We start from the raw sequence: 17,073 nt of genomic DNA, 5'->3' as shown, positions 1-17,073 counted from the left end.
GACTTCAAGCTTGTTACAAATTAAAAGTTGGAAGAAAATTAGCTGAAATTTTCCAAGAAAATGGAGGGGGGAAAGGTTAAAAAATGAAGCTAAAATAATTAAGAATAACGACAATATTAATACTATAACAATAGTTTTCAGGACATTTTCATTATTATTATCATTAATTTCTAATAATTTCTATTTTTAAACAAATTTTCATGTCATTTTCTTGTCACTTTTTTCTAATATCTTTTAAATCATATAATACTAATGAGACTAAAGATTTTTGTTTCACATTTTAATGTAGTTGTGACAAATCAATAAATGTTACACATTAAAAAAAACTTTCTTGTTAAAACACACACACACACACACAGACAATGTGTTTAGTGGCTGTTTTTTATGTGTGTGTGTGTGTGTGTGTGGGCTGTGCAAAAAGGAGAGGCATGTCAAATATTCTTTAATCAAAATCCTTTTATTTGAGAAATTTAATTTCAAATTTTGCCCAAAATAACTGTTTGCAATAACTAGGGGACTGTTCTTTGTTTATTAGAGTAGGGGGTGGCTGGGTTGTGTATTTTTTGTACCATGACCCTTCCCAGATGTTCAATTTATTATTATTTGTAGCTTTAGGAACGCTAAAATAACAAACAAACAAAAAACAAAGTCAAGAACAGTCCCTTATGTTTCACAGTTTCAAAAGTTGTGGTCAACTTTGATGAAAGCATCGCCTTGTTCTCTGTGGTTGGTGGCGTCGCCCTCAGGGGACGCATAAGGTTTGTCCTCCTCATTCAGGTGTGGTGAGACGTCCATCAGAGACGGCAGGCTCCCACCTCGCAGGATTCCTTTACCCCTCTGCAGAAGACAGTCGAGACCGTCTCCCAGAGAGCCTCTCAGAGGGAAATACTGTTTCTTTCCAGGAGCGTCTGCAGGCTGGTGAATCTCAAGGTCCTCTGCACTCATCCTGCATGATCATAAACAAATATAAATATGTAATATGACATTTTGTTTGCAATTTTATTTGACCGTGCAGAAGCAGCAAAATGCACTGAAACGTTAAAGCTAAATTGGGCGACCTCATGTCAAAGGTGGAGCCTTTGAAGGCCGGTTTGAGAGTCTCTGCTGCTGTGGACAGAGTGTAAGGGATGGAGAAATGTCCCTGCGCCCAGTGCTTGTCCTTCTCAATTGGAGCCAAGTTCTGGTACATGTCATCTACAGCCAGCATCGACACCTACAGGAGAGAAAGAGTTAACAGTCTGTGCTTATTTTAGGTGTTTAGACTGGCTGTATTAGAGGGAAACAACCTGGATGTTTCTGTCAATCAGCTGGTTGGTTTCAAAGTCATCATCGTCCTCGCCGAATGGATTAATGATCAGCTCTCCGACCTACAACGTGGAGAAACATCATGAAATCGCCCTTCAAAACAAAATCTGTTTCCTACAAGTTAATGTGTTGTCTCACCTTGAGCCATCCGGCGTAGAAGAAGAACTGCAGCAGGGTGAAAACAGGGACGTACATGTCCAGTGAGTGTCCCTTGTATCCTTTCTCAGGGTTCAGAAATTGTCGTCCGATCACGCAGAAGGCAAAAAAAGAGTAAACTGCTAAAGTAACAACCTGCACAGGTAAAAGAAAAAACAAAACCATGTCAGCACATTTACATGATGTTAGAAAAAGTCAAATTATTCTGTCAGTCCGACTAAAACTGGACTTTTAAAATACATGTAAACATTTGAAACGGGACTAAATTGAATTTTATGACATTGGACTAACGAGATTAACAAGAGCCAAGATAATGAAATTAAAAGTGGAGTTATTCTGTCGTGTGCACCCTTTAGTCAGACTTTAACTGGACTCGGCGTTCAGCGTTTGCTCCTACCTGAGTGTAGACCAGAGGGATGCTGATCCAGTCATAGTGGAACAGGAGGCTGCACCTGCCTCTGTAGTTATTCAGCTCCTGCAGTTACAAATGCAAATTTTACATTTATACAGAAGGAGTGGACACACAGAGGATTTTAAGTGAATTTTCTCATTCCCACAGTGTTTACATATTAAGTGTAGTGTTTCTCACATCCATGAGCAGTCTCAGGGCGATGTCGTCCCTCACTCGACCTTCCTCTCTGGCTCTGGCCGCCAGGTTCGAGAACCAGGTCAAAGGCATCCAGTACTTGTTGAAATCAGAGTGTAGAGACTCGAACATCTTCAGCTCGTGTGTGGTCATGAATCCTAAACAGAGATTTAATGACAGTTTGGCACCAAGTGAGAAGAACATTTTCAGATACTTGAATGTCATCAGTCTTTTTCTTGAGAAACAATAGTATTATCTTAATTAAGTATTCATTAATAGTTAATTAATATAAGTTAATTAAGGTATAACTTAAGTTGGAAAAAAATAAGTTAAGTTAATACAAGATAAGATACGTCTTAAGTTAAGTTAAGTTAAGTTGACTTGACTTAACTTAACTGAACAAAAAATAAAACATGTTAGTTTAAAAAAAAAATCCTTGTTTAAAATCTCTATATATTCCCATATAATAGGCAATTTAGCTGAATTCTAAAAATGTAAATCCGTCAATTTATGGACATCCCCTGTGTTTTTTTGTGCTAAGTTGTCTTTGATTTATAAGACCTAGTTCAGCTGCTTGGTCTTTTATGCTGGGTAACTTAAACTTCTGTAATATGTCATCTCTTTTATTAAAATCCATTTTGTAAAAAGTCATTAATAATTAGGCAAAAATAATTGCAGTTTAAAGAGCAATATTTTAATTTGTGCACTGCTGTTCTTACCAGCCTCCACCACGTGCTCCAAAGTTGGGAAACGCTTGCGGACTCGTGTGCTGATGGAGCGAAGGATGAGAACTGAGGATAAGTTGGCGTATCTCATGAGTGTTCGCCGCAGCAGACGACCCCTCTCGTCTGCGCCGTGGACGTTCCCGGACACAACCATCATCAGGTTATCAGGCAGCGGGAAGCTGGTGTACTGACCCCACCATCGGTTAAAGGCCAGCGTCACATAGAAGCCTGAAACAAAAAATATATGAATTATTATCTTCACATTTGGCTTCTGTAGGAAAGAACCAGTTCAGTCAGACTCACCCAGTACAAACAGAACTGGGATAAAGTTGGTGTTGGTGAACTGGTCACAGTAAAGAGCGATCCGCTCAAACAGATCCTGCTGCTTTGGTGTGAGGAGGAACCTGTGACGAAAATAATAAACTTCTGCTGATGAGCCACAAACACACCATGATATGAAAGCCCAATTCTGCCAGTTTGATGAGAAAAAGCCATTAGCCATTAAATTGAGGAACTTTATAAAAAATAATGAGTTAATATATGAAAATAACAAGTTAGTATATTTAAATAATGAGAAACTTTCTCAAAATAATGATGAATGATCCACTAGAAAAAATCCAAACTATCCCTTTAAATTGTTTATTTATCCCTGCAATTAAAAAAGGACAACTGAGGCACAATAATATTGGTGCTCAGCAACACAAAAGCAGCGAAGAAAACACTTTGCTGTTATTGAAAACAAATTACATCAAGAAAAAGATAAGATAAGATAAGATAAGATAAGATCATCCTTTATTAGTCCCACGGTGGGGAAATTTGCATTGTTACAGCAGCTATGAGGTAGAGGACAAAAAAGAACATACAATAGTAAAAAATAATTACAAATATAAAAAATATTGAATAGTAAAAAAAGAAAAAAAAACCAAGGTGCCAAGTATAATAAGAAAGCAAGGTTCAAAAATAGTAACATAAAGTTAGAAGGTGCCAACAGCTCAACAGTCTAGAAAAATACATATATATATAAAAAAATTTATTTTGATTAGTTTCTTATTATAAAGACTTACATTATTTTTTTTGCATCACATTGGCACAAATGGGCTTCCATAAAATCAGACTGTAGCAAACATTAAAATGTTAAAAAAATGAAGTTTTAGCTAATTTACCTGTAAAACACACTGAAGAACAGATAAACTCCACAGAACACCAGGAGGTCTTTGTACAGCAGCCTGTAGATGCTTCCTTTCCACCTGAACAGCAGTTTGGAGAAGCCGCCAAATCGAGCATCGGCCACTTCAACGGTGTAAGAAACTGTCATTTCTGCGTTTATTCTGCAGAAAAGTCCTGTAAAATATCGAATTTTGATACGTAAATCATGACATTATATAAACATATATAAACAGGTGTCCTACCTGTGAACGCAGGTGTATCGTCGAGTCCCGCTGTCCTGGGAAGAAAAGTTCTTCCTCTCCAACTCAATTTAAACCTCTCTGTTGTGTCGTCATAAATTAACATTTTAAATTTACTACCTGGGAACCTGAAGCAGATACACAGATACACACCTACAGTTACTGCTGTTTTCCCCTCAGGTGGTAATAGTGAGGGACTTCTGCTGGGTGATCAGTCGTCATTGCTTTAGATATCATCAAATTTAATTACATTATAACAAAATTATCTATACTTTTCTCAGCTAGTTAGCTGATAAGAGAGTTTTTCACAGAACTGCTGTGGTTCTGTAATGTTTGATTATTAATTTAACTCTGATTTTGTGGACTTTTCACTGATAATTAATCTGCAAATTATTTTCATGGATTAATCACTAAATGATTTGGAAAACTATTATTATTGGATGCCTTTCATAAGTGTTTAAACCTTTTGAATCTTGATCAAATAGGTTTGATTTCTTTAAAAAAAATAAAAAGGAAAAAGGCAGTGACCAACCTAATAATAAATTCACAAACTGCAAGAAATTTGTAAACTTTTTCTAAGCTGGGGAAAAATGAGTGGGCAAAAAACAAAAGGCAGGGAAAAAACTTCTTGATAGAAAAAAAACAACAATAAAAAAGCGAGGGGAAAAACAATATTTCTCAATATATTATTAAGTTATGTTACAAAATTATTATAATTTTTAAAACACTTTTTCCAGGTCAATTCAATGTTTGTTTTTAATTTAAATCTTTAGTTTTATTTTTTTAGTAATTGTAAATTAATTTCTTGTATTTAATTTAATTTATTTATTTATTTTCCAATTTCTTGATTAATTTTTGGGTGGTTTCTTCTGTAAATGCTGATTGCCTTCTTCCCATGTTTTTGCAAGAAATCAAGTGAAAAAAAAACATTATTCCTCTTAACAAGCCTTTTTCCAGAAGCAACAAAAATCAAGTACTTTGGACCTGTTATGTAAATGCATCTAATGCCCCACCATAACATATCAAGCCAAACACACAGAGACTGATTTGCACAGTAGAGGCCCGTAGACAGTTTTATTTACTGTGACTGTGATTAACAGCAAACATCTTTACTGTGTCAGGTGGTCCGTCCCACACGTCTCTCAGCCTTTTGTCATTGGCCGCTGAGCTCTGCTCACGTTTGTTTTTCACATCGTTACAGCCGTCTGCTGTAAATCTGAGCCCGTGTTACCCGCTGACTCTGTTTGCTCTCCGCTGACAGGATATTTAGGAGGTCATCAATCCTCTATCAGAGGTCACAGGTCATCACTGCAGACTTCCCTTTTATTTGTCTGAATCTGTGCCCTGCAGTGACCATCACACTGTCTGCATCTTTGACTTTATCACCAATATATTCATAAAAATACGTTAACGTTTTTTGTTTTTTTGGCTGATAAATGTTAGTTTCCATGGCTGACACTGGATGGTGCTCTTGTGATGTGCAGCAGGGCCCTCAGCCTCGGCCCTCAGCCTCACTGTCCCGTCTGTATTTATCTCATAAACAAAGACTCGTTTATTGACAGAAAACAGTAAAAGAACATCTGACATATTAAAAGCGAGCATTTTAATGCTCCTGAGTGCTGCTCAGCTGTTTGTTCTGCACACTTTTTCTGAGATTTCACCTGTTTATGAGACAAATTTAGCACATTAGTCGGTGAAGACATTAACACAGTTTTCCATTATCTTTAATCTTACTGTCTTTTACCACCTAAGAGAGCAATAGCTAGGAGACAGAAAGGTGGAACAAACTGAGTATAAAGCAATATATTAAGGATTTATCTACATGTGTTGCCTCGGAAAAACTAACATATATTACAAAAGAAAAGCTGGCAGTTTTTGGAAATATATGAGGGAGCCTCATGGACTTTTTGAAACAACATGTTGATAAAGACCAAAAAAACCAAAGACGGGAGTGTGGTCGGGGCAATCGGAAACAAGAATATTAAGTGTTTCAGCATTTCTGTACATTTTAAGTACTGCAACAACATCTGTTTTTCCACTGTTTTTAACTTTAAAATATGTGCAAAATATATGTCAAAATTCAGTTTGAAAAGAGAATTACCCTTGGAAACCCTGAGGAAAATGGCTCACAATTTCTTTCAAAAACACGGGGAAGAAAGTAATGAGTAACAACAAAAGAAATTACCCAAAAATTTGCACCAAATATATTTATATACATATTTCAAGAAAATTGCCTAAAATTAGGGGAAAAACACAATAAAAAACAGCTAAAGAACAAGAAAATGTCCTGAAAAAAGTGGTTAAAAATAATAATAATTATTGACGGTAATTCTAAATTCCAAATTAATGATAATTATAAATATTGTTTTTTGGTTATCTGTTCCCTTGCTTTTTTAAAAAAATAATATTTCAAATGTACCAATTTCTTACAATTTTCAGAAAAGTTCTTGTCAAGTTGTTTATCGCTTATATTCCACATTTTAAAAAAAAGAAAAAAAAAAGACACCAATTTGCTGAGCAATCAAAGTTTTAAATACTTGTGAAGGCGTTTCGACACAGTCTGCATCAAGTGATGTCAGTCTAGGTTTCAAAGGGTTAAATACCTGGATTCACAGTCTTTGTTAATTAATACAACATAGATTTTTTTAGAGTTGCTACTTTTACTACAAAGATCTGAGTGCTTCTTTCACAGCTGTAAAAATTGTGCAATTTATTTCTGAGGACTATTTCACAGGGACTTTCCACTTTAATGTGAGTGTCTCCATCCGGTGTAAATCTGGAGTCAAAGGCTGCTCTGTGATCTCAATCTAGATGAAATAAACTCCAGATTAGCGTCCATGGACACTCCATCAACTGTTTTCTGCCTAGTCATTTCCTGGCTACTGGAAATGACTGGTCGAGGGCTCAGACCTCTGAGAACAGGACGGACTGATCGTATGGGTAACCCAATGCGGTAATTACAACTTCCCACGGTGAGTGAAATTAGAGCTCAAAAGAAAAGAGGGATTTCAGGTAGCAGGGGCCGGTCTGGGTCATTGTCGGGGCAGAAAGAGCTGCGGGGCCGCGGAGAATGGATGAAAAGATGTGGAGCATGCTCGTAAAAAAAATATAGAAAACTAATGATGCAGGTTGGGTTTTGTTTCCTCTCTTCTTGCTGGTTTGTCAAAATCATCAAACACAATCATCAGGCAGAAATATTGAAAAAAGCATGATTTTTTATTCAATATTAGATTTTGTTTGCATACAAAAACAATCAAGATAGTGCATCTGCCAGTATAAACATGATGAAAATCAGTGCTTTTATTACGTTTCATACCAGTATGCCCATTTTGTTTTAATAAAGGAGGATTATTAATGCTACTGTTTATTATTTAGTAGCTGTTATTGCAGCAGTTTTACCATCAAACACTCCATGAGGCCTAATGTCACTTTAAATTACAATTAAATCACAATCTTTACCAGAGTTTTAGAAATACTGAGGTCACAGGCCTCATTACTCAGATTTTTGACCAGAAACCAAAAACAACATTTCTACATTTGGATTTTTAAATCCATTAATATTTTATCTATTCATTTAACCATCAAATAGGTTATAATTTCCATCCATTTGGCTATTTGTCCGAATCATAATGCGCATGTTAGACGTGCGGCTGTGACGTCACAGGATGCACATTACCAGTTTACACAGTGATAAAAAGGGTGGCGTTTTCAAAAGATTACACACTGGAACCTGGTTTCTAAAATTAGCATTTTCAGGCCCCCGAAACACTGTTGTGTGTTCGAAAGGCCAAACAAAAGTTTAACATTTCATGCAAGAACCATTGCTGCATAAAGGGCCCCAAAAATCACTAACTGGAGCGACATGATGCCGCCGCTGTTTAGTTTTGGTTTTGGTTCTAAAACTGTTCTGAGAACAGCTCAATGCAACAACTGAACGTTTTAATAACGTTTTCTTTATATTCCCAGAACGTTCTTCTTAAAGTTCAGGGAACATTCTCTATAAACATAAAAAAAAAAATATTGTTAACATATCACATTACATAAAATTTTCATCTAAAAAAGGCGTGTAATCGCAGTGCTCTGAATGTTGCTTTAAAAACATTATTTCTTTGTTCTCATGTAACATTGTGGGAACGTTTCATAACAAGAACATTGTATGATCTGTCACCTCTCAACACCATTAAAACATCCTCACAATGCAGTCAAAACGTTACGTCTCAGTCAGCATTTAACCTTTATAGGAACATTATATGAAATGATAAACATCCTTAAAACGTTCTTTGAACATTAAAATGTTTTCTTAAAAACATTATTGCAACTTGTAGGTAACGTTAGCCAGTGTTATGAGAGCGTTCCCTGCTAGCTGAGCTATAGCTATAGCTTGTGTTTTTATCCGCTTTAACGTACAGTTCAGTAGTTGGCATGGCAGAACCGCACCACCGATGTTTTGGTCTCCCGGTGCAACTCTGCCGGCAACCGGTGGCAGCACCAGGCGAAGCCAAGCACTGTTCACACACCGCAGTGACACAGAGCCGGTTGAAAAAAGTTTCCCTTTAACTGCTAAAGTGCAGTCTGATGGGCGTATATCAATAATAATCACACATGGAAGAAATAAATATCCTACCTACATGTTACTAAAAATGAAAATACGGAGGACATGACCTGACATGGTGGCCAGTAGCTCCAGCCAAATTAAATCTGCTTGTTTTTTGGACCTAAGGGCTTCTGGCAGTGAACCTTAAAATGTCGATGAACAAAGCTTTGATGGAAAATACGTTAAAAACCCTTCTGGAAAATGCATCTCCGTTGGTTTAAATTCCAGGAAGCTCCACACCCTTACAGCTGCACCCTCTCCGCCTGTCTCACTGAACAAGAACCAATTAGCGTCTGTGTGAGAGTGACATGTCTGTCTGTTTTCCACATCTAAGATAACAATGTCTGCATGCTGCACCTCCGCCGTGACCCTGATGTTCAGCGTTTGTCTTTTGTCTGGGTCTCCTCTCCAGTGTCATTATGTTGTAGCACCGCTGTGCAGAAACGCTCTGCTTCTCAGTTTACTGAACCGCCACTGCAGAGATTTTTATCTTGAACCGGCATGCACCTGCATTTAGATCTGACCGGCCTCATATTTTCCAACATAAATGCACATTTTCGCGTGTGACATAAAGCGTGCTCGCCTTTCATCCTCGCTGAATGACATATATAAAATTAGACTTCTCATCTGAGCTTTACATTCCACATTTCACAATGAATTAACTGCGAGCATTGTAATGGGATTAGTCACTGCTCTGCACCTACATTTCTGGATGTGCAGCTTAAGACAAAGTATCTAGAACATCCTGTATCCAAGTCAAACTGGAATGCATATAACAATTACGCATGGGTGAGGTAAAGAAAAGTACATGCAAAAGTTTGCTCAACTTAGAATAAGTAAGCATTAAAAACATGTCCTGGAAACAATAATGTACATTTGCATGGTTTTCAACATTAAATAGAAAAAAAGTCTTTGTGTGTTTAAAGTTGTTCAGGTTTTTCCAGAGTGAAAAAAAAAGTGAGCCTCCCTTTCAAACCGTCACTGCGTTCCTCAGGTCCCACAGGAAAGGCTCCGGATTAAGTCACTTCCTCTGACATTGTGATGCTACAGTGGTCAGACCTCCCTCTCTCTCTCTGTGCCGACAGATAACTCATTTTTTCTGTAACACACACACACACACACACATGCACACACAGTCTCTCTTCAAAGGAATAATGTTTGCATTTTGTGAAATATGGCTCTTATGGATCCACCTTGTTTGTGAATTAAATGCGGAGCTGGAACCAGGAGGTGATTAGCCTAGCTTAGCATCAACCAGTCCCTCCAGGATTTTACATTGTTGCAGTCGCAACAATCAATGCAAATTCAGCCAGTCCCCACGAATTCTGCAGGACTGTGCAGTTATGTTCAATTACTGCAAGTTTTATCACTTTAAAAACTGGTAAAATCTGATGTCACTGTAGAGCTGTGTGCAGCGTGTTGATTCGCTCAGTCCCTTTCTCTAGCTGTATTTTGCCGTCCCGCCGTTCTGTATACAAAGTCCGATCGCGATAAAGGGTTGACAGAGTTGTTTTGCCTCTGAGCCGGGAATGGAGGTAGTAACAGCCATAATGAGGTCTGTGTAAAACCAAAAACGATTATGTGTTTATGTGAACGACCCACTGAGGGAGATTTAAAAAGCAGTTGTTAGCATAGCGGCTAATTTAAAGAAGAAGAAGGGCAGCTATAAATGTCCGCAAACTGGGAAAACATTGAGATTTAGGATCTCTGTACCCTCTGAGCAGAGGATGAGACCAGCCACCATGTAACAGACAAGGTAAATAACTGTGACTGACACATTAATGCCATTGTTGTTTTTTAAAATGCTGCTGATGTATGTTATATGTCACGTGTTAAACGTCACGTCTGTCACGCCTCTTTTGATCGTGGGATGCAGGGATGCAGGGATGCAGTGTGTAACCACACACTGGAGCCATCATATGGTTCTGTGTAAAAATGCAGGAGCGGTATAAAGGGGGGATTACGCTGCTGTCCTAAGTGTGAACTCCGTTAAAAGCAGCTACAGACACACAGTGACAGGGCTAACTGTTTGCATCACAAGGCTAACTTTACCCAATGGTTACATAAAGGTTTAATGACAGTCGTGCAGTTTTGGTGTTGGGAGTTTAACGGCAAATTGTTGGATGTCGAACACAAGCCTGGTAGGCTTCTACCCATGTGGCAAAATGTGACGAGTAATGATGAGATCCCTTTGAGTTGTGTTCGGACGTGCAGAGAGAGCAGGAGGAGAGCGGCACATGGAGACGGTCCTTCATTGCTGCATTAACAGCTGATCTGTGGTGATCTCATCTTCTCCTCGTTATGACAACAAAAGCATATTTCCCAAAATGTTGAACTATTCCTTTAAGATCACGAAAGGTCAACATTCTCATACTCGCCGTGGTCCGAGTCCTCCAGTTCGATACCCGGCACCAGGCTGTAGTACTCAGTCGACTGGGTGAGGTAGGCTTTCTCCCTGTCAGCTGAGTCTTTCATCACCTCGGTCACGCTGACTGTGTCCAGGTCAGTCTTGGTCCCATCTGGCCCTTCGGGGCCCTGCCTGCCTTCAGTGGAGCTGGAACAGCGTGAGGAGACTCGGGGAAGTGACTCCACTGAGCCCAGCTTCGCCTCCACCTCCTCATAGATGTCCCTGGTGCTGCCCAGGAGGCCGGACGCCGGGCGTAGCAGCAGCTGGTTCTTCAGGATGCCCTCACTGTTTCCGGCTTTACTCGGCTCAGTGGCCGCAGGCTTCGGCTTGCTGCGATGCTTCTGCCCGTTGCAGCTGGACGCTCTCTTTTTTGCCGTGCTCACTGGTGCTTCTTTCCTCCTCCTCTTCCTCCCGCAGCACCAGCAGAGCACCAGGGCGGAGAGGATGAGAAGAGGGAGCACGATGAAGAGCGCGGTGAGGCCAGCCGGGCGACACGCGTCGCTGAGCCTCACCGAGAACACGATCCTGCCGGACAGGTGCCGCGGAGACACGCAGGTCAAGTTCCTGACTAGAAGCTCCACCTTAGTGGTCCTGTTGACCCTCTTTGCATCGTCCAGACCTTCCAGGAACAAACAGGAGCAGTCCCAAGGGTTCCCATCCAGCTCCAGGGTCTGCAGACCAGGTTTCTGCAGGACTGAGCTTGACAGGAAGCGCAGCTGGTTTCCCTGTAGATACAGCTTCTGTACGCCATCTGAGTCCTGAAGAAAACCCTCAGGAAGCTCCTGAATCAGGTTCCCGCTCAGATCCACCTCCACCAGACTGGGCTGCCTGGCCAGAAACTCCCTCGGCAACGTTGTTAACCTGTTATGATCCAAGTAAACCTTCTGCAGCGTAGAGAAACCTTTTCCACTCATATTAACATAAGAAATATTACAGAAGGAGAGATCCAGTGTCTGTATGTTTGTCTCATTGGTAAACACAGACCAGGGCACGTGGCTGAAAGCGGAGCCGGAGTAGTTCAAGCAGCAGACGTCAGCAGGAACCTCAGAGGGAAACTGGGACAAAACGGTGGCTGCTGGACACACACATCCACCAGCAAGTCCCAACTTCACCAGCAACGTAACAATCAGCCACCGGCAAACCATCTCTGAAACACAAAACACAGTAAAACACTGTAACTTCGTCATATTGCACCACAGAGTCCCCTGCCTCGCTCTCCGGCAGCCGTACCTGCCTCCTGGAGGGGATCCACTTTATGAGGCCTCACAGCTGAGAACCTAACAACTCCTCCGAGGACTCCCGGTTGCTGTGAGGATCGCGGGAGTTGGCATGGTGATACGGGTCACTAGGGATCAGGAGTCCAGTGTTTGGCTGTTGGAGAGGAAACAGATGCTACTGTGACTTTCACGTGGAGGCTGTGCTGTTAATTGGTTGTACAAACATAACCTGAAGGTAAAGAAGCTGGAGCCTAAAGTAGGTCAACAAGCAGGTTATCAAGTTTACCTACAGAGTAAAAATCGACGCACACTGAAAAAAAATTCTACTTTTGTTTTTTAATGCACTCAGTAGATATATTTCACTCAAATTTGTCACACTTGGTGTTAGGTAACACTTTGGCACAACTGGGTTGATTTCTCAAAAATATTGGAAAAAAAAGCATTGAGCAATGAAAGAGGAAATGACCCAAAAATTTGCAATAAACAATAAAATTACCTATAAATATTGACAATAAACCACTGTAGAAAAAAAAACAGCAAGCAAAAGGAAATAATCTAAAAAAAACCAAACCTTAAATATTAAAATAATTACAGAAAGTAATTTTAAATACAAAATAATGCTAATTATAAATAAGCTTTTTTGGGGCTATTTTTTCTAGCTTTAAATTTTTATGGGTATTTATAGATATTTTTTCTTTTTTGTGACAATATCTAATATTCTTCCCACAGCTAATTTTTAAGTCATTTTCTTGTCAAATTCTTGTTTTTTTTTTAAAAAAAAAGTTTTTTCTGGACATTTCGTTAAGAGTTGTTTATCGCCTTTTCCCCATATTTTCAAAAGAGATCAAACCAAATAAATTAAACCAATTTTCTCAGTTTCCGCAGGTTTAAAAGCTTATTAAAATTGTTCGATCAGATCACTGCGTCACAGGTGAGCCTGCTGTGGGACGGTTCGGGGCCGAGGTCTCTGTGGGTCAGATGATCACAGCTGACGGCGGCGGTCCTGCTTAAACCCTCGGCTGGTCATGAATTGGCCCTGTTGTTGGGGAGTTAGCACATTCCTGCCTCCTCACTGTGGAGCAGCTTTCAGCTCTATTGTGGTGCGTGTGAGGAAGTCTGATGTCACGACCAAACACGCTGCCTCTCTTCCTGCCCACTTCACGCGTAAAGTCAGAAAACGCAGGCCTTGTTTATGTCGACCACATGTGCTTTTATGTTCAGCAGCGTCACTGAGTACATACGAGTTAAAGGAAGTGACCAGCAATTATTTTTTTATGTCTCCAGTAGCAGCAAATGTTGTCATGTCACAGTCTCTAAGTGCGACTCACGGCAGGAGTGAAACCTGAGATTAAAATAGTCCCACAGCGGTAATTTCTACTACATGAAATTACAGTGAAAGCGCATTATTTTAGGGACCTTCCAAACCTCGTTGAGGTCACTTATGCTGTTTTCTACTTTGTTTTGATGTTTTTCATGCTTTTTCCTTATAATTTTAACATCAACCTGCCCAAGCACTGTCCTGTACTTCGTTGCCCAACCCAGTTTAACCCTTTGAAATCTCAGAAAATTGGCATGAATCTTAAAAAACAAAAAAAGGAACGAAGGCAATGAGCAACAAGAGAAGAAATTACCCAAAAAATAGCAAGAAATTGGTGAAAAGGACTCTTTTAGCTCTTTTAAATATGATTTTCTAATTTGATTTATTTCTTGGAATTTGTGTAACATTTCTTATCAAATTGCCCATTATCTTTTTTCCATGTTTCTTAAAGAAATTGCTCAAAGGTTTAAAGTTTTAAACACTTGTGAAAATTGATGTCACTGCAGGTTTCAAAGGGTTAATTATAAATCACACAGAATATTGGCCTTTTTATTATTTTTTAACATAAAATACCACCATGTACTAGAGATGAAAAAGATATTTTTCTGTTTCCAAACTGCTCATAACTCAAAATACAGGAACATTGCATGGCTACTGAAATATGTTTTATTATAAGTGACATCAGCATTTGAACTGAGAAATAAACAATAGGTGCATGCAGACTGTCAGCCTCGACCTCAGCGGAGCTGCAAAAGTCTCTAACAAACGCAGGAAGTGTGCGTCAAAGGAAAGAAACTCTGAGTCTGTGCTGCTCGTAGAGATGATCTCATATATCCAGCGTGTGAAGAGTGTTTGACAGAGAGAGAGGATGAGATATTGTAGGTATGAAGGGGAGTTGTTTATGTTATCCATTTTTATTTAGACTGCCTTATGACTGTATTAAATAATAATCTAACACGGAGTTACTCAGCCAACATCCAAGGGAAAGTCCCCAAGTACATTTAGTCAAGTACTTCAGTCCGATCTTGAGGTACTTGTACACTTACTCAAATTGCACAAATATATATATATATGTACTGAAAAAAAGTTTTTACACTCGCATAATGCAATTTGACTACTACTTTTTATACTTTTTTTTGCTTTTCTACGTCACATGATTCTACACATTTGTCGGTAGGAACCGGCTCCCTCATGATGCAGCAGGAGCTACAAGAGGTTTTATTGCATCGTGTAATTCTTCCAAAGTTGAGCGGATCATCTGAAATTTAAAAGCATAAAAGCAAAAGTAGAGATGATTTAAAAGAGGTCACTGATTCTGTGAACCTTTTCTCCTCAGGCAGGTCTTTCACAAATCCTAAACACGTGCTTTTGTTCTCATTGCACCGCTGGTTTCGGCATCCTGGAACGTCAACAGCAGATGCAGGAGGATACCTAGTGGTAATATGCAGACGCAAAAATCCAATGATAAAGCGACAATATGTGACAATGTGTTGGTGCGTTATATGTCACACTTAGAGGCAGATGCTGTTGTTAAAGGTCTCGCAGATCACGCCGATTTTGCTTCTATGATGCCGGCATGCTGTCTAAAAATCACACACAGGAGTGGCATTATGTTGTTTGGTTTTGTGTAAAAATTGCAAAGGCGGCGTAAAGAAAGGACTTTGTATCGGCCCTACAGCACGATCTCTGAGTAAAAAGAGCGACAAATTTTCTGTCTCATGTACTACTGTCTGGATATAGTCACTGTTTCAGCAAAAAAATCTATTGTTATAAAAGTTACCAACTGCAGCTTTAATGGAGAATAAGCAGCTGAATGTGTGATAAAGACAATAACGAATTTATCAGATCAGGTGATAAACTTTTGTTTACAGATAAGCTTGAGTTTGCTTCTAATCTCAAACTTTTATCTCAAATTAAGACTACGTGAACTGAACCTCCTGCAGCACTTTACAACCTCTAACTTTTTATTTGCATGCTGCTGTGCTCTGTAAAAAGCTTCGGTCCTGACTGATAGCGATCGACAGACGATATATTCAAAGCTATATCGCTCTGAAGAGGAAAAGATAATAATTTGCTTACATTTGGATGTTTTTGTCCTAGTTTTGAGTAAGACTTTTGTGTTGGTGATTCCACGCATTCACCAGGTGAGATAACTCCCATCTCTGATAACAGAGACGGTCTAAAGGTTCAGCTCACCTCTGAACACGTTCAGGAATCTGACAGTTCAGGGATATCTGTGTTTTTCGAGGTTTCTGCATATTTGTGTCAAGAGAGCACGCTGAATATTGACAGGTGAGTTGATCTTTGGAGTGCGTGAAGCGTCTTCATCCAGACAGAAAGTTGGCTCGTCTCCTCTCGGGGTGTGAGGAGTGCCCACAGCGAGGGGAGTGAGGTTTAAATTTGGAGAAAATGGGTGATCTCACCCACTAACAATGTGAGCTGCTGCATCCTCCCAGGCAGCAGAGCTTCCTCTGAAATAACGGTCTCCTTTCATAAAACTTTTCAGCGTAAAATATCTGCACTTTAAATCAGGGCTGCAGCTGGACAGCCGACAAAGACACAAAGGGAAATATTTTCTAGGGATTTCTAGGGAATTAAAGGTTGGTTTAAGGTGTTTAAGGTTAATTTTTAACCTTTAACACCTGGATCAATATCAGTTTTCTTATGTTGCATTCAGACGCCTCTGAAACCTGAGAAAATTGGTTTGATTCCTTGTATATTGGTTTTTGAAAAAAAAAACAACCAAATAACCAAATAAGCAACTTGACAAGAAATATCCTGCAACCTGTAAACTGCAAAAAAAAAAAAGAGTAAAAGGTGACAAGAAAATTATATGAAAATAAACCGGGGGGGATTTTTAGAGATTATCAAAAAATGCATGAAGAATGTCCAGAAAATTTAAGTCTCTTAATTATATATTTAAAATCATGTTACAGAACAATGAAAACAATGTTTATTTTCTGAAGAAATTTCCTTTTTTTGGCATATTTTAACATAATTTTCTTGTAACTTTTTTGTAATGTTTTTTGCTAATTTTTTGGGCCTTTTTTGTTAAATTGCTTGTTGCGTTCCCATGTTTTAGAAAAACATTTTTTTAAAAATCAGGTCAGTGGATTAAAGGCTGATTCCCTTATATGTATATTTAAATTATTTTTAGTGCCTTTTCTTACCGCTGCCTTTTATTATATTATATATTCAACTCTCACACTGTCCCTCTAATTTTCTTTTATTTTTTTTACCTATCTTTCTTTGTTAGCTCTGTATATTTTCACATCTCCTGCTCTTTAATTACCTTTTAAATAGCATTTACATGTACTTTTATAATGTTTTTCTTTTGCACCATGTCTCCATACTTTTGA

At 39.0% G+C, this 17,073-nt stretch overlaps 1 protein-coding gene across 1 annotated transcript; it reads right to left on the bottom strand.

Moving 5' to 3' along the window:
- Window positions 1-678: 678 nt before the first annotated feature.
- On the bottom strand, window positions 679-4,090 carry best4 (bestrophin 4). Its single transcript, XM_042497441.1, has 9 exons — window positions 3,936-4,090; window positions 3,076-3,176; window positions 2,767-3,000; window positions 2,051-2,205; window positions 1,859-1,936; window positions 1,444-1,596; window positions 1,287-1,367; window positions 1,059-1,213; window positions 679-946 (listed from the first exon to the last, which is right to left on the bottom strand). The coding sequence occupies exons 1-9, from the start codon at window positions 4,085-4,087 to the stop codon at window positions 679-681; spliced, it is 1,377 nt and encodes a 458-aa protein (XP_042353375.1). The 5' UTR covers window positions 4,088-4,090.
- Window positions 4,091-17,073: the final 12,983 nt, after the last annotated feature.

Source organism: Plectropomus leopardus, chromosome 12, assembly GCF_008729295.1.
Source record: "Plectropomus leopardus isolate mb chromosome 12, YSFRI_Pleo_2.0, whole genome shotgun sequence".
Taxonomy (NCBI): domain Eukaryota; kingdom Metazoa; phylum Chordata; class Actinopteri; order Perciformes; family Serranidae; genus Plectropomus; species Plectropomus leopardus.
This window is presented reverse-complemented; position numbering and strand designations above follow the sequence as displayed.